The sequence below is a fragment of the Poeciliopsis prolifica genome, unplaced genomic scaffold (assembly GCF_027474105.1).
Source record: "Poeciliopsis prolifica strain line A6 unplaced genomic scaffold, Auburn_PproV2 SCAFFOLD028, whole genome shotgun sequence".
Lineage (NCBI taxonomy): Eukaryota > Metazoa > Chordata > Actinopteri > Cyprinodontiformes > Poeciliidae > Poeciliopsis > Poeciliopsis prolifica.
Window position 1 is genome coordinate 1,957,830 of NW_026562403.1, and position 18,321 is coordinate 1,976,150.

Sequence of the window (18,321 nt, forward strand, 5' to 3'; positions counted from 1 at the left end):
TATCTATCCGCCTTTCAAATTTCCAACAGTCTCAGGAATAACGACTTCATAATGACTATAATCATTGCAGATATAATTATTTTGCATCATCATTAGTACAATTAAATAGTATTTGGTAAGATATAGCAGTTTCTATTTCTTTCTCCAGATGTCTAACCAAGTATGTCTTCCTGGAAAGCACCACAGAGCACTATATGTGCTATAACCTGTTCACTGAGTAGTCTTTTAAAAGAATCACTTCATACCAGTTGCTCTGTCATTTACTAAAGGGTCCATCCCATCTGTCTGTTAAGGACAGCCTGATTATGAAGTGTATTTGATGAGGTCAGTTGATGATGAGCGGAAGCCGGCCAGCATTAATGACATTGTCGAAGCCGAAACAGTAGCCTGCATTGGTGGATGTTATCGTTTATACTTTTTTTTTTTTGACCTTCACGAATTCCAGTTTTCCACACCGAGCCCATTATTCGATTGAATCATTGGGAAGGCGTGTCCGCTCATGTGTTCTCGCAAGTATGATCTCATCCACCAAGGTCTCTTCCCTCTACTTTAGGGGGAAACAAAAAATAATCTCGCAAAGAGGACCGTTCACATCGATGTGCACTCAAGTGCACATCCCGCCTCTGAGTCCAAGGCCAAGTGATTGGCTTGAAGCAGTCGAACCATTTCAGTCCATGAATACAGGAAATACACAGGCTTAGGGTAACATTCCCCTAACCCGGCTCCTCACCTGTGCAACAAGACAAACATCCAATGGAATGTTGGACACACACAAAAGCAATTTGGCTATTTTCTCCATGCATTTGGTTGTTCTTTCTCTGTCACTCCTCTTTTTTTCCACTTCCTCTTCACCCACATACAACACTTCCTCTACTCATACACTTTCACTCTTTTTTTTTTATTCCAATCTTTCTTCATACTTACCAGTGCATGCTCACCATTTTCTTCCTGCTCCACCCCACCCCCATACCCTTGAGGGTCGGAGACAGCATAGAGAGGGGTTTGCTGAAGACAGGGCCCATTGACAGGCTAGACTGGCAGTAACTTATTGTCTATTGATGGAGTGTGACAAATCATGTGGGAGCGCAGGGGTGCGTGGCAGTGAGAGCCAGGGTGTTGAGTACGTGAGCGTGCCTGCATGTGCACTTGCAACGTCGATGCATGTGTGTGTTTGTGTGCCTGCATGTGTCAATGCCTGAACGTGTGTTTGTGCATAAAGTCTTAGTGTGGGGCAGGCGGCATAGCCAGGACCCTTCACAGCTCATTTAGCCCAAATGGGGCCACCTGGGTGGTGAGGGGGGCTCAGCAGGACCGCTCTGGCATTCTGGAGCCCCGCTGACAGCCCTCTAATATAGGGGCTTTGTCGGCCTATTAATCAACACAGCCACTCTGACAAATCACCACAAGTATGACCTAATGAGCAAGGAAAGGAGGATGAGGTAAAGTGCAGGAGTAAGAGACATGATGGAGAAGGTAAAAACAGTGGCTATATGGATAAAGCTGGACAGAGTGGGAAACTAATGGAAAGGAATTGAGAGGAAGTAGGTTGACATTACAACTGGCAGCTCAGGCTGTTGGGGTCAACCTGAGGTAATAAGAGGCGAATGCTAACCCAGTTGTCATCTGTAGCTAACTCTTTGAGTCTGCAGTTCCAAAACAAGCAAGCTGATATGTTGAATTGGAAGACGAAACCATGTCATCCAAACAGTGGTCTAGTAAGTTTGAGAGTAACAAACCAGTCCACCAATTTTCTGTCGCTGCCAAACAAATTAAACTATAAATTCCTTCAAGACAGTTTTTTTTGTTGTTGTTGTTGCAGAGACTTCAGAGAAAATTAGAGGTGCGAAGACATTTGATTTTGAACACAAACAACATTGATGTATGTCTTCTTCTCCGGTTCCCACCCTGCGGTGAGCCGGCATCTAATCTCTCCACTACCAATCTCGAGTCCAAATCACATTAGGCGGGATCAGAGGTGAAACTGGAGCTTTTCAACAGCAGCCTGTTCTCACTAATGAACCCCCATGGCCATCCATTGCATATTACAGCCACTCTGAGTGAGGGCGAGAAAGTTTTTTGCAATAATCATTATGTAATTGCACAATGGTTTCCATAGCCCTGACATTTTGAAAACTCGATAGCAATATCTTTATGCTTCTCCATGGGGAGTGTGTTTGGAAGGGCTGCACTATATATGATGGATGGTTTTCTAAGGCTAAACAATATACTTATTGTAATTATCTATGGAGGTGTCCATCTGAAGTTTGTACTGTAAACTAAATTAGTTTATCTGCTGTGAATTCTTGGCTGTAAACTCCCACTGGCTGTATCCCATTGCTTGTCGGAGTAAATGTGACCAACCTCTGAAGTCGCTCTAACTTACTTTTACTAACACTTTCATTAGCTTAACTATTTCTTCCTCTCTCCTAATTTCTTCTAGAAATTCCTTGGAATGCATCAATGAAAGTTTTGACTAAACTTATCTGTGCTAATTCATATTCAGCCCACCACTGAACACTTGAGTGAATATTCAGAAGCAACATCCCTCTATTGACTTGTATCTGTCTGCTGGGCACCTCAGTGATATACTAAGCCTCAGCCTGTCTGGTCCATTGTCTGGCCCAGGATGGAAGGGCACCAGAGAGGATTCACAACTGCATGCTCCTCCCATCAATTACCTGGTTAGCTGCCGCTTATGTAAAAACACTGACTGTGTGACACAGTTTGCCTTGTGCACAGTTTTTCAGGTAGGCAAAGTAATTCGTTTCATTTTATGTTTATTGATATTCCTGTTAGAGATTGATAGGGCTTTGCTAAATTTGTATGGACTTGCATCAGGAGCATGACCAAGTCCAGCTTTTATTGGAAACAAAATGTGAGAACTTCTGACATTAACTGGCTTTAAATTCAGGTTTCACATCATTACCTAATTTAGTATACCATCCTTTTGTGTGTGACTTTAGTCAATGAAGTCCCTCATAAAAACTTTTTTTTTCAAATCAGTACCAGCCCAAGTCTGCTTTTGCTTTCTTTAGCAGTTGTTTATTAATTTGCTAATGTTTCTTGCTCCATTTACACGCTTCAACAATAGTTTTGTTTGCTGTACTTTGTTGAATAATCTTTCCAAATTCATTGATTAAAGAATCACATCTGGCTTCTGATCCAGTCTGTGCAGGGCAATTGCTATACCACTCCCTTCAGCAGCTGCAGCTGTACAACACATAATGCCCTCTGAATACAAAGTAATAAGAGCTGCAAATGCAAAGCTGGTGTGCGCTTCCTTTACATTTTGTATTGGTAACTCAATCTTTACAGTCGATTTTTGTTTTTGCAATGTGCACCACATTGCAAATACATCCGTACCATGAATTGTTTTGCAGATTTTCATGGTACAGTCACAAAGTTCAATATACTATAAAAGTTCTTCATGTGAAAGGCCAACACAAAAGGAAATATTACAAATGTACATCTCAGAAGGGTCTGCTTCTCATCCCCTCAGAATCATAAATAAAATAATCTATGTGTGCACATACTTTATTATTAAATAAAAAGACATCTTGACAGAGAACATTAATGAAAGAATTGACCTTTTGCCCTTGGTAACTCTGGAGGAGGTACAGTGATCCAACGTTCAGTTGGTAAATTCTCTTCACATGATAAATATTGCTCCCACACTTATGAAAATGTGACTGCATGAAACACTGGAAAGAAAAACATCATTGTTGAAAGAAAGAAAAATCTCCTAAATGCCATTTAAAGAGAAACGGCTAATATATGAGAGAAGCTCTTGTTGTGGGGATTCTTTTTTTTTTTTCATCGAGAACATAAAAAACTGGTTGTAGTGAATGAATTTGTATGTAGCTGAAAGCAGGAAGCTTAAGAGAAAGAACTATTAGCGGCAAAATACTTGAGGCAGAACATCCCAGCAGGGTAAAAGCTAGAAACAGTCAGTCAGAAGTACATCAGTACAGTTCAGGTCAAATGTGTCCACATGACCTAGAGACACACAAGCCAAGTCAAAACATACTCCAAGCAACTGTCAGCTATAAATGAAATACAACACATTGACTCAGTGATGCTGAATACATATGCATCATGCAGATTGGTTTGTTAAATTGTTTTCAAACCATCTATCATTCCTCTTCTGAAATTTGACTGTGCAATTATTTAATTTTGTAGACGGAAGCTTTAAAGAACTGAGAGGAAATACCTGTGCAGTACAAATGCTAAACAGCAGAAGCTTCATGACAATCATGTGGATGAAGGCAAAACAAAATCTAATCGGGATGTCATGCTTGCATTTGTTTTCCTGATAGGTAAGCCTACAAGCGGATTGTGAATCATGATGTTGCGCTGTTCCTTTCATAGACTTTGTCACTGTTTGTATTTTGTTTTGTAAGAAATGCAAAACTGCCAGAGGGCTGTGTGTAAGAGAGCAGACACACTGTGCTCTCCTGAGCTGACAATAGACCTTTACATCAAATCCCTACAAGGTGAGGCATAACTTTAAAAAAAAGAAACATCTTTTCATCGCCCTCCTTATCTCTTTCACACTGCTGTTGGCAGTAAAAAGCAGAAAGAAAAACTGAAAGAGGGTGCATTATGATTTTATTATAAGGACATAGGAGGTAAAATAGGGCAGACACGATAAGGATCGGGAGATTAGGATGGAGCTGAACAATAAATTATGCAAAGTGTTTGAAAACACATACAGCTATAATTAAGTGGCATTTGATTTTAAATGAGTTGACAGTACAAATTTATTTATCTCCTTAACCCCCTAAAAATGCCATTAGCATGGTAGAAATTGAACTGTTTGAAATGGTAAAAGAACAAGGCCCTCGTCTGATAGACAATAACAGAGCACCCCCAGCCATACAACACACACGCATGTGCACGCCCATATGCAAAAACACACACAGAGAAAGGTAAGATCATTTCCACATGGACTAATCAGCTCATTGCAGACACTGGCAACTGTAAAACCACAGGAGCCACACCTAATAATGTCATTATGAATGGAGCCTTTACACTTAAATTTACAGTATGGCCAAACTGGTGCCTGAAAGTGATGCAAATATTTCTGCAGTTTAAATCAAATATGTTTTGTTTTCTAATAAAAAATGGTTGCTTAGGAATTGCTTGGCAGGATTTGCTTTAAAGAAGAAAGAAACAGTATAATGTATTGTAGTGAAGACGAAGAAGTATTGCACTGCCCCAGACAAAATCATGGCAAGACTTACTTTAGCCAAACCCAAAGAAATAGGCAGACACTACAATATTTTTGTAAATGTGTAGGGCAAAAAAATACATTTTTCCAACCAGTACTGTCCAATTTTTGTGAATTGTAGCTTCACTTTCAGTTCTTAGCTGACAGCAGTGGCACCTGGTGTGGTCCTTGACTTGAATTCAGAGATAGTATTTCTCACACCTTGGTCCTTTTTCTCGCCATTCTCTGTTGACCTGAGAGGTTGTTTCGGGTAAAAATATGAGAATATCAGCATTTTCTGAAATATTCAGATCAGCCCCTCTCTTTTTTTACTGGTTCATAAGAAACTATTTTTTGACAGTAAACCTCTGAAAATGTTTAAAAAAACAAAGAAATGTGTTTTACTTCTACATCTACTTTAGTTAGTTTATGCGATTACTTAAACTGTTACAATAACAAAGTTAAATCAACCACACCAAGAATGTATCCAGCAAAGCCAAGGCACAAATTTTCATGAGTAAAAAAAAAAAACAGAAATGCTGAAAAAGGAAGTTTATTTGTAGCCGCTTGAAAATTATAGACAGGTAGGCTGAAAAACTAAAGTTTTGTCACTTTTGCAGCTTCTCAAGCCTCACCACTCTTTAGCAGAGTTTCCACTTGATATATGCACAAATGACAAAGAGAAAGTCTTGAATAAGTCATAGATTATTTCCTGCTAGCACACTGAGGTGAAATAACAACAAATAACTTTTTTCCTCCTCTGTAGGCTGTTCAGTGGGGAGCTTGGATGAGGGAATTCTTGTTCTCTGTGTTTGCGCTAGTGTGTGTGAGGAGGGCAAAATCTAAAGACTATCTGCATCGTCTTTGTTCATTAATTCATAGGTTATATTTTATGCATTTGGTGACAAGGTTTAAAGGAGGAGACCCAAATACAGGCAGAAGGCACGGAGGCAGGTTGTGTGTTCTGGCAGGCTTTCATATTTGTTCTTTAAAGAAACCTGTGGATGTACAGATCACCTGGTGTCAACAGAGGGTGGAATGAGGAGTTGTGGTTTCACCAGGACCTTAGAGGATGGTTCATGATTTGAGGAAAGGTAGTCTTCCTGTAGATTGCATTTTAGCTGAGTGGATGTAAAACATCTACCAAGGATCTATACTGTTTACGTTATAATACCAGGTTTATGTGGCTTTGTACATTTTTAGTTTCTCGTGTCTTCTGCAGTTCAATCTAAAACCAAATAAATGTGATTGGAGAAAAGGAAGATTGTTGGTAGTAAAAATGTGCCAGATTTTGAGGACACTAGTGCTTCCTCTTATTCGGATGAGCCCACAGATTTTCGGGAAGATTTCATTCTGGACTTCGGCCAAACGATTGAAAAACTATGTCTCCTGAGATCATTCTTTGGATTAATGTTTGGACTTACTTAGACGCTGCAAAGTTTGAACCCTTTTATATTTAGCTGTCTGAGACACCTGACATTGTTGCATCAAAATTAACAGGGACTGTTTTTAATTTGACAGATTTCCAGTTCATTGTTTTTATTATGGTGTACAGAGTGTGTCTCATTTAAAAGGGTGAAGGAAAATGTCACACATTTTTTTAAGTCATTGACTATTGTTGAAACATCTACAAAATTTGGAGCATTGCAGGCATGTTGGTTTGGTTGCAGGTACTTGCCAATGTTAAATACCTGACTTACCTACTACACAACCAATCAGGCCAACATATTTTTAAAAAGGATTTTCATTCAAGATTTATGCCATGAAGTGCCTGATTTGCAATAATGACCAAAGACATTTGTTGTTTTTCAAGTTGCTTACTTTCAACCTTCTGAATAGATTTATATAGGAGGGCGGTTTTTGTCCCCTGATGGAAATATTTGTTTTTCCTCATGTGAAGGGAACTTGGGAAATGGTGTCAGACAGGGAGACATAGGACACAGCAGAGACTGTTGGCTTTCCTAACGAAGGGGCTCGCTGTAATAATTTACTGCAGCTCAAGAAAGAAAGGTCTCTCTTTCTCTCCCTTTCACACAGGCACACACACGCACACACACATCGAAGTACCTGCACATGCCCACAGTTCTCAGTGTCACAACTTCTTCTGGGGGTGCTGTTTCAGTGAAAGATGCCAACCTGTTAAGCCAAGCTCCTAACAAGAGCCAAACAGTTGGGAGACTCGGAGGCAAGCAAAGAGAGAGAGGCAAGGTGGAGGGAGAGGTGGGTCAGGTTGGAAGATAAAAGGGACAAAGAACTGTCAACCCTCTGGGACACAGAAACCTCAGTGCCTGTTCTGCTGTACTGACCAGGAGACAGTGTGTGGACTTGGCAGGTGTTTGGATACTTGCTGTTGTCCTCATTTTCCCTGCATATAAAAATGCGTCCAAAAACAGCAGCTGTTCTAAATTGGACCTCACCTTGTCAAACACGAACAGTTCCCCCTCACTCTTTTCTCCTCGAGCAAGATCTTAGCCATAGAGGAACAGTGAGCATATCTGAGGAATGTATCAAGCTGTGTCTTATAGACAAGTACTCACAGTCACACTGCGGTGGACAAGCAGCATAATGATGTCTGAAATAACAGAACAACCGCTATGATGTGCCATGGTAATTGCTACCTTCCTGTCCACAGTACAAATAAATGTTGACTCAGAAGGCAAACATATTAATATGGAAATGTCTACATTAATTTGGAGCATGGTCTAAATTATTCAGTAATTAAGCCACTGCAAATTTACACAAACTTTCCCCTGGATGACTAGAGAGAATAATTAGGAGTGAGAAACAGCCAAGCAAAGGGATTTGAGATATTTGGTCACATGACACATAGTCTGATGTCTTTAAAAGAAAATGAAAATAATAAAAAAACAAAAGGAGTCTGACTGAGTCGAGGGGTTTGGCCCACAAAACACACACTGTAATCCATCCACTGCCACAACATTTTGTAAAGTATTCAAACCCTTTCAATATTTTGTTGTCTTGTTACTGTCGCAAACTTAAAAGTTCAAATGTTTATACATGGGGTTAATTTACACAAATTAAAAGAACTACAAAACTAAACTTAATTGTTTATCTAAGCAGGATTTTTGAAGGACTATTTTAGCATATTTTGTACTGTGTAGAATGGCTAAGCTATAAAAAGAAACATGCTTATTGCATGTCAGGTTTGAATATTCAGATCATACTGTAAAAAAAAAGCAGAAGAAAGAATTACCCAAATTGATCACTTCTACTTCTGAAAACAACCACAATTCAGCATCATAAATGTTGATTAGTGTAATTTTTAATTAGTTTAATTGCAAAGTGAATTTGTCTATTGTGGTAAATTACTCTGTGTGGGTTGGTTATTAACTCACTTCTGCAGCCCATTTCATTGCAAAATCTTTGAATATTGTTAATCAGTATCGTTCATAGAGCTGCACAATTTAGTAAAGCCTCAACATTCATTACAATATCAATGGTAAAACAACACAATTAGAATAAAATATTAGCTAAGTCATTACATATGCTTCCATGTTGTACAAGTCACTGTTAGCTAGCTAGATGAACTTTTACTGCTCTTGTTTCCCACCCGTTATGTAGCATTTGGTGGTTGCGATGCTAAACCTCAAACAGATGATGCATTGACTGGAAATATGAATTATAATGATATTCCTCAATGTTTTCATTTATGTATGATTTCCTAAAATGTTGCCTGATAGTTTATATTCTCTTAATCATTTCATTCTTATTCCTACTCCATGCCTACTTTTACTTTGTAGATTAGGTATCCTTTCTTTAATTGATTTGGATTTATGACAGGCTGAAATCTTCCTTACTAGGTTCTAATCTGGACAATAACAACTTTCACAGTTAATAATTACAAGCCATTGAAATGTAAGTATTTGCCAATTCCATCCAACAGGAAAACTTCTTCTGCAGCACACACTGTACTGCCTCTCTTGTATGTCTTGAATTATGGGTCTTTTCGACTGTCTTATGAATCTGTGATATGTTTTACACCATCCAGTCAGATATTTTAGATTACTTCAGTTAAAATATTGCAATATTAAAATGATTCCCCCACCCTCATTTCTACTTCTTTTTTTTACTTTACATCTGTCTGTTCTTGGACATTTCATTTGATGATTTAAGAAAAAGCCAGCCTGTGCCTTCTGATTAGCTTATTATTGCTTGAACTTGGAGCCAGAGACCAAGCTCCGTTTGAAGTCTTGTGTTCGTGTGAGTCCCTCTGTACATGCGCATGTGAGCACGCATGCCTCAGAGGCTAGATGTGTGTTTGTGCTCAAGCAAGAAAAAGCGTGTCAGCTTGTGTAACTGTGGATGTCCTTTCAAAGGGCCTTCACAGATCTGTCCAAGGCCCTTTGATCAGGCCATCTATGACTTGACTGCTCTTGACGGCCCTCGAGATGGGAGGATGTCTGCTTGGTGGGAGACAAGACCGGTTTGATATGGTTGAGAAAGTGTCTTTGACATGCACGCTCACACATACACAAACATAAACATCAATGCACATGGCTAGCAATTGTGCAGATTCATTCATGTGATGCTTGAAAACTTGGAGACAGGTTTACCAGTAGTTTAGCATGTGGTGAGAGTTCAGAAATAGATTCTGGTGGGGATTACTAAAATTGCACACCACTCTGTGACTCCTTGTCTGCTCCTAATTTTCTGGAAATCATATATAACATTTCCTTTTGGCAATCCCAACACATTCATATTGCCTTGAAACAATTCCTGAAAAAAGTTCATTCATGATACTTTAATTCACTGGAAGAGACCATGTAGAGATGTGTATATTTTGTGAAGCATCTCAAACACACTGTTCTGTTGTCTGACGTAATGAAAAAAAAATTTAACAAACTCTACAAAGACATGGGGAGGACAGTTTAAAGTGTTTCATTCATTGTGTCAATTTCCAGATGCCTGGATGTTTTTATTAATTTTAATTTGTACTAATGAATGTCTTGAAGTATAAGCAGATTGGAAATGTCCAGAGATCATAGATTCAGGATGGACATATGTTTTGTCTCTTGAGGATAAATATGTTTTGGTGCAAATCAATGCTGGAAAGCAATACATAACAAATGCAGACATCTCCAAATTTGTGCCATAACTGATTTTGTTAAATGCTGAATGTCATAAATAGATCAGTCCATAAAAGTTATTTTTTATCTAAAATGTATTAACAAAAGCAGACATATTCAAATATTTACAAAAAAACCCAGACATTTTTTGAATCAGATTAGTTTCAAGCTGTTCAGACTCAGCTATTGTCATTCTTTCTTGTTTTGTGATGCAAACTCTGTCAGTCAGTCTATCTTGTGCGCATTGAATTTTTTTTTTTTCATCATTTGACATAGATTTGCTGTGATACTGCATATTTCTATCCTGGCTGTGTTACAGAGTGTCCTGCAGCTTTTGAGCGGACATCACTTTGTATTGAGATTATATTGAGATGGATCCCAGGTAGGGTCTAATACTGAGTGGCAACGCCACGTCACCCGGACATACTGTAGATCTGATGCTGAGTTGATCTGACAATACAATGGATCAGTGTTGCAGCGAGTAAGTCAGAAGGTAGAGCATAATCCCTTCTGTCAAGTCTCTGTCTCGTCAATATTCAAATCCAGCCAGCTGTCCAATGGCTGTCAGTTACAATATCCCTCTGGCTTATAGCCCCGCACAGGCACATACCCAAATTGAATTGGATGTTTGCTTCTCATTGGAAACTGAGTCTAAAGAAATGACCTCCTGCCCTATATTGTGAACTCATCAGTTGTCTTTGATCGACTAAATTCTGATCCACAGCCATTCTTATCTAATTGCTCTTTTTTGTGGTTTTACTTTTTTTTTTCCCCTTTAACTTTTAATTCACATTTTTAAACTTCCTTTGGAATAATTTGTGTAATCTTTAAAACTATATAACTAAATGCTAACTGAATTGCAACGACTTAAGATAAGATTTTACTCAGTCTTATTCTGTTGCGATACACTCACAATCTGTGCCCACATCTTGTACTCTACATCTATCCGCTCTCACCTTTTGACTCACACCCAGACACTCGGAGCTCTGATCTCACCACAGAGCTGCTGCTTGAGTTTGGAGAACCAGTCCTGGTCAAGTTGTCATAGCTGAGGAGGTTCATTTGTCTTTAGAGAGAACCACTGCTTGCTCGCTGCTGTCAGAAAGTCTGATATTTTTATAGCTTTAAGCTGAGGTTTGTTTGTAATGTTTCTGGAAACGATGGTGTCAATCTGAGTGTTCTTTCTGAGACACCTTTACATGTTGTAGCCATTTAGGCCACGATGCAAGTGACTGAGAAGTTATTTAAATATGAGAATAAAACTTTCAAATTCTACTGCAACACCACTTCAAAGTTTGATTGACAATCCAAAGGATGCCTGTAACATGGTATCAGATTTGCACAATTCAAACATTTAAATGTTTGAATTGTACTGGCTAGAAGTAAGTTGGTGCTCACATTTATTGGCACCCATGTTGTAGTTATGTAAAAAGCCTCAAAATGCCTCAGGAGAAAGCATCAGAAACATGAACATGTGAAGTAAAAACTTTGAAAAATTAGAATAGAATAGAATGCTCTGGCCACAATCTGAGCATTAAGGAGGGAAAACACAAAAAGAGCTAAAATGTCAGTTTACCAATTTAATTGATAATCACCTTAGATATTTAGTAAAATTCTGATTTCCTTGGGCAGAAATGCGAGAGAAAATGCACAGAAATTGTTCACCAGACATAACTTTGACCTTGGTCAATGCCCAATCTCAGTTCCCATGCCTGAAACCTAAAAAACAAAAAACAAAAAAACGCTGGTTGAACTGAACAGGAAAGTGCAGAAGGGGCAACCCAGAATTGTCCATAATCTATCCAATGAATGTAGCCGGCTCTGTATTTCTCCATGTGTCCCCGTTGATATGTGCTTCTCTTCCCACTTCACTGTGCACTTCACTGACACATGTCGCCCTGGCATCCACGGAAAGGCCTGACCTTTGGAAAGTTTAGCGCTTTAAATATTTAGGCCTGGGTTATGATGGATTCTCCAAGCCCTGTGGCAATGTGCAAACCCTCTGATTAGAGCTTGCTGTCAGAGTCATTTAGCAGAGCGTCTGGCTGTCGGTGGCACTCTCTGTTTGACAGGCGTGCCTTTTTAAACAAACAGAGGTCCCGGTGGCAGAGCAGGCACTGCAGCCAGAGTGGTACAAACACCCCGACACTGAGAGAAACCACAGACAGCTGCTAAAGAAACCACTGGCCACAGACTCGTGATCTAAGCTCTGTCTTTCAGCTCACTTGCACCAAGTTCAATGCAAGCAATACTTCTTTTACTTCTTAGAGTTTACATTTTCTCTAGTTCTTTGCTACTCGGAGAAACAGCTTTGTGGAGGTTTTATCTGCACTGTTTTATTGCTTGATCTCCAGCAAGATGTTGAATACATTTTCAGCTAAAAGAAGCAGGAAGGATGCTGCCTGTCTCATGTCTGCAGCCTCCCCGTGATTAGCACAGCTCACACACTGAAACCGATCCGAACCAGCCCTTCTCATCTCACTCTGAGACAATCTCTCGTGGCATCAATCCTGTAAATATATGAGTCTTAATATGTGTGTCCTATTCTGTATTCAGAGGAAGAGCTAAGTCAGCAGCTCCAGTATTAATGCATGAGAAATGAGCAGAGCCCATAAGAATTAAAGGGTAAGACTCGCCTTATTAAGATGTAAATTCTGGGGAAAAAGTTGCCGAAATGAGGATACAGTGAAGTTACTGTCAACTTTAGCCTACTTATGCATTTCTAAGAGGCGTTGTTGTGTCATGATTGTTGAAATTAGATGCACATCGCAAAGCACCTTGTGTCTTTTGTTCAGCACGAGATCAACCAGTCCTGGCAAATCAGCAACCTTTTACCTTACGCAACAATTTACAGTTTTGCCAACATTATCTAGTGACAGTTTACATCAACTATTGTGGTAATTCTGTTTGTATGTACGCAGATTTGTGTGTGTGTTCTCTTTATTTTTTTTCCCCCTGTCTCTCTCTCTCTACCTCTGTCTCATTCTCATTTCAAATTTGCACTTAACACCTTCCTAGGGAAAGACTTCTCATTCATCAACAGTGTTTGTCCCGGTGACAAGCAGGGTGCTTCCTGCATATCAATATCAGCTAAGACAATGCTGAGCATGTAACCTTCAGCTAAATGTCATTCTGCTTAATCCTATTTGAAAATTAAACATTGAAAAACCTTTACCGTACCTTCCTGTCTTCCTTCCGCTCTCCCATCTCTCTCTTTTCCTCTTTCCCTCTTTTATTGGGTGCCATTCTTCTGGCTGGCTGTTCTCCCTCGTACAATTGCTGCTCTCGATCTGCATGCCGTGTGACATTTGTATTGTTCTCAATGTGGGAGTGTTGGAAGCTCATAATGGTCATTCGGCAGAACTGATTTTATTCTTTGTCACTCATAAAAACATCAGGTGTAAATTCTTTTCAAGTTGTGTGATTTCCCTTTTTGTTCTTCAATCTTCTCATTCTATGGACCGATGAACTATTCTCACCACTTGAACATTTATGCATCTTGTCGTGTTACAGCCACCAACTTTTTGATTGTGGCATTAGACATTAAGACATACACAAAGTAGCACATGATTGTCACAAATGAAAATTTGATGAGTGCAGTATGATATTGTTTTCAGTCCACTTTTCTTGGATACCTGTAAATAAAGTCCATTGCCTTCACATTACACCTTATATGTAAACAGAGGGATGTAGGCTTAATATCAATAGTGACCATGAGTGAACCAATACCATCATAAACAAGAAACACAGTGGACAAGGATAAAGTTGTGGAGAATCTGCTTTTACATCTGGTCTTTCTTATGCCCATGAGATACATAGTGAGGTAATCACAGCCCTGCATCGGCTGATCTGGCTAGAAGTAAGTTGGTGTTTCAAGTTGAGGGAGTGACATGGTGATAGTTTGTTGGTCTGCCAAGCTGCAAGGTAGAAAAGGTGTATAATTGTAATTTGACTCATTTGTTCAGACAAAAAGGATCTTCTATTGTCCTGCACTGTCAACTTCATTTCTGAAAGGTAACTGCTGTGTGCTCCTTGTAGGAATATGACAGAAATATTTTGTGAAAGGTTCTATCAAAAGCAGGCTTTGAACGTTTCAGTGCACTATTCACTCCATTTGCCAAATATGGAAAGAGTACAGCAAAACTGGCAACCTACCAAAACACAACTGTCAAGTGTATTTCACAGGGGCAAGGATGGCAGGAATTGGAGAAGCAACCAAGAGACTCCGGATAACTGTGGAGGAGCTGTAGAGACCAATAGCTCAGGTGGAATATTCAGTCAATGGAACATCAGCCATTCACTCCACAACTAAGTCCCTTCGGAGTATGTCACGAGTCATCCGAGGGACACAGCAGACTTGCGTCGGAAGAGGTTCTGGCTTGTGAAAACCAGAATTGGGCTTTTGACTCAGATGTGGGCAGCCAAAAACTGCACAAAAAACTGTACGTCATGCTGAAGACACAATCCCATGAAACAATGCGGTGGTGTCATCATGTCACGGTAATGCTCCATTTCAGAAACCACATTGAAGCTGGCAAGAGTTGGGTGGGAAGATCTAAAGACAGATCAATCCAGAGAGAAAGTCTGTTAGGTGTTACAAAAGACTTCAAACTGGGTTGAAAGGTCATCTGCAGGAAAAAACACTAAGCTCACTGCCTGACCAATGACAAAACAATTTGACTCAAATCATGTTCATGTATTTAAAATGATCTAGTCTAACCTAAGGCCTCTGGCTAACGGAAAATATCTGGCAGAAAATAATGTTCATTGACACTCTTCATTCAGTCTGATGGAACTTATGGAAGAAAAACAGGCAAACTTGTTGGTCCCTTGATGTGCAAATCTGGTATATAAAAACTCAGAAAGACTTGCAGCTTTAACTGTAATTGAGAGAATAACCGACACATGTCATATTTTTATGATTTTATTTGAAAATATTGGAGAATTTTCTTTTCACTTCAAAAATGATTGGATACTTTGAAAGATGTAAAAACTTTGGAAAGGCATAGTAAGAAAAGTGACTGATACACAAATGACCCTTCAAAACAAATTTATGACCTTAGCATGCAGAGAAGAATGCACACTTCCTTAAACAGACCCACTTCTTGGATGGTAATTACGATGCTTAAATTGTATTCAAATGAGCCAAAATCATGTCCAATTGGTCTAGACACAATCTGTTACAAAGACTAGATCTTCCTCAAAGGCTCTGAATGTTAGTTTGCATTGAACACATATGATTTTCTTCGTCTCCTGCCTCCTTCCCCCCTTATATACACTGTACACTTCACACACATCAACAAAGCACAAACATATAGCACATGTTTCACAGAGGCAATAGAGGGAAGTAGGAATGGAGGCAGACCAGGATAAAAGGGGACGGAAAGATTGCAACGAAAATGCAATCATTTGCAGTCGAATAGATATAATTCTTTTGTGGAGGCAATGTAATGCGGCGGCTCAAAGACGGCCCTCAGCCCATCCTTGTGGATTTGATTGACCACAGTTGCTCGTCAAGGCATTCAATCGAAATGCTGTGAGTGAATTACAACGAGATTAACCTTGATGTCCTCACATTGAAGCCCTCCATCCAACTCTGTAGCTTGAAGAATTAGAAAATGTATAAGGAAGACATACTGAAGACGCGATTAAATGGGATGAAGCTGCATTACTTCATTCTGTAAAAATGTTTTCACCCCAACTGATTGCTCTGAAGATGCTGAATGATATTTTGTCTATGGTAGAAATAAGAGAGATTTGTAGAAAACATTAACCTACTGTGCCTTGAAAAAATAACTTCTAAACATAGATTTTTCTACATTTTGTCACATTTCAAATAAACTTCAGTACTTCAGACTGTACAACTCCTCACTGGGGGGTCAGAGGTGACACAGGACAGAGGGAAGAAGGAGTAGTTTTTCTACAAATGTGAACTCCATATTTATCAGGCCAAACCATACAGTGCAATACCATATCACTGGTCAATCTATCCACCAAATTGCTATAATTTCCTTTTGTGTTGTATTTATATTCTTTGTTTTGTATTTAATTTGTATTTTTTTGTATTCTTTTGTGTATGCTTACTGTGTGCCACATTTTTGCCTGTGAGCTGCTGGTAACTATAATTTCCTGAGGGAGTCTTCCCAAGGGATCAATAAAGTCAAGTCTAAGTCTAAGTCTCTAAGACTACAGGGATTTACTTTGAAAGACCAATTTAAAGAGATGAATAATTTGAATGAAGAGATGTAGTTACATGTTGTTTTCAAAGATTTTGAGAAATAAAACCACAATATATTTCCCCACCCAACCTATATCAATACTTTGATAAAGGTTGGGTGAAGTTTTTTGGGGCATCAACTAGAAATTTGCCCATTTTGTAAAAAGAGTGGGTGGAGATCTTCTGTGAATATCAATTTGCAAATCTTTTTAAAGATTATCTCAAATTATTGACCTTTACTAGGCCATAGCAACAGATTGTTAGGCTGTGATCAAAACTAACCTTTTTCACTGCACATCTGGGTTACTATTTCGATCCATTGTCTTGTTGGAAGCTAAGCCTCCACCCTACTTTCCATTATTTTGTAGCAAATTGAACTTGTTAGAGTTTTGTTTTACCAATAACTTTCTCCTTTCTATTCTTCAATATGTGTTAGATTGGTGGAGTTTACAAGAAGGAGCAGACCTACTACTCTTTCCTTTTTGTATAGTGAACTGAATAGTACTCCATAAAATATCCTGACTTGTCTCATTATCTAATCCTGATCAAAAACATCTTCAAAATTCCCTGCTGTGTTTGGCGTACGAAGGTTCTCTGCAGAAAGTCCAAGCAACTCACTGTAGAAAGAGAGGCAATAGCAACTATTTTCTTTTAACTTTTCTACTGTTGGAAAATATGCAAGTTAATGTTCAAACATTTTAACAGAAATTTATTAATGTACAAACATAAGTCGGCAACACAAAATCTGGCACCAACATGAGTTTTGGATAGACGTTTAGTCTGAGTCTAAATCAGGCCCATGGTGCCTCATGCTTGTGAGATATATTTAGAGGAGCGATATAGAAAGATAACACCACTTTGGTTGGGAGCTTATCGAATATGTTGGCAAAGTCCTAATGCATCAAAACAACATAAAGGAGTCTAATTCAGAAGATTTTGCTGAATGTGGTTTTTCATTTAACCCTCAGAACTGTTTGCTGAAAAATAACAGCTGTTGTTGTGTCTTCTTGCTCTCCAGGTGGGATATGCAGGAGGATGCAGAGCTGGAAGATGGAGAGAGAGCAATGGTGGAAGAACTTCAGAAAGCCTTTTTTGTTTGCTGCTGCAGCGCGGGACCACAAGATGCCTCTGGAACTGATGAGACACCAACAAATCAGACCCAGGGGGAAGCAGAGCCCAGCGATAAAAGTACTGCCCGACAACAGCGCGCACCGTTGTAGTTTTTATTATGTAGTAATTTTTTTATATTCTCTTGGCGCTCTCAAGGTGGTTGTTTGTGGACATGTACGTGCATCCCTGTTCACACATTTGTGGGAATATGTTGGCCTGTGCATGTACTGGAAATTTGTATGTATGTGCACAAAAAACAGGGAATAAAAAACAAAAACAAAAAAAACACTAGACACAAGAAAAGAGAGCACGAGCCGGTGCCTTCCTCTCTCTGCACACACCTGAGACAAATCCTCTCTGTCGTTCAATGCTGCATCAGGTGCGTTTTCATCTTTTTGGAGCACATCTGCAGAAACCAGTTCCGGGAAATAAAGAGTTGCGATTTGTTTGTCTGGGACAAGATAGGACTGTGTGATCACTATAGCAAGCTGATGTGTTTTAAGACTGTGTGGGTAGTGTCAGCATGCTTTCTTTTGCTTTCTTTTGAGAAAATATCAAACAATATAGTTTGGAAGCAAAATATTACCTGTTTTGATTTTTGATGGGTTCTAGAAATATGCCACACCATAAATTATCAGTCAGCATTTAGTGGAAACTTGAAAAATATTCATGCGTATGACGATTGCTAATTATATTTT

At 39.2% G+C, this 18,321-nt stretch overlaps 1 protein-coding gene across 1 annotated transcript in view; it reads left to right on the plus strand.

Moving 5' to 3' along the window:
- The window catches only part of kiaa0825 (KIAA0825 ortholog), a 128,394-nt gene extending 110,449 nt beyond the window's left edge, over positions 1-17,945 (plus strand). The window contains exon 23 of the mRNA XM_055049232.1: positions 17,532-17,945. Coding sequence (XP_054905207.1) covers positions 17,532-17,733 — 202 coding nt within the window. The 3' untranslated portion in view covers positions 17,734-17,945. The remainder of the gene's footprint in view (positions 1-17,531) is intronic.
- The last annotated feature ends 376 nt before the right edge of the window (positions 17,946-18,321 follow it).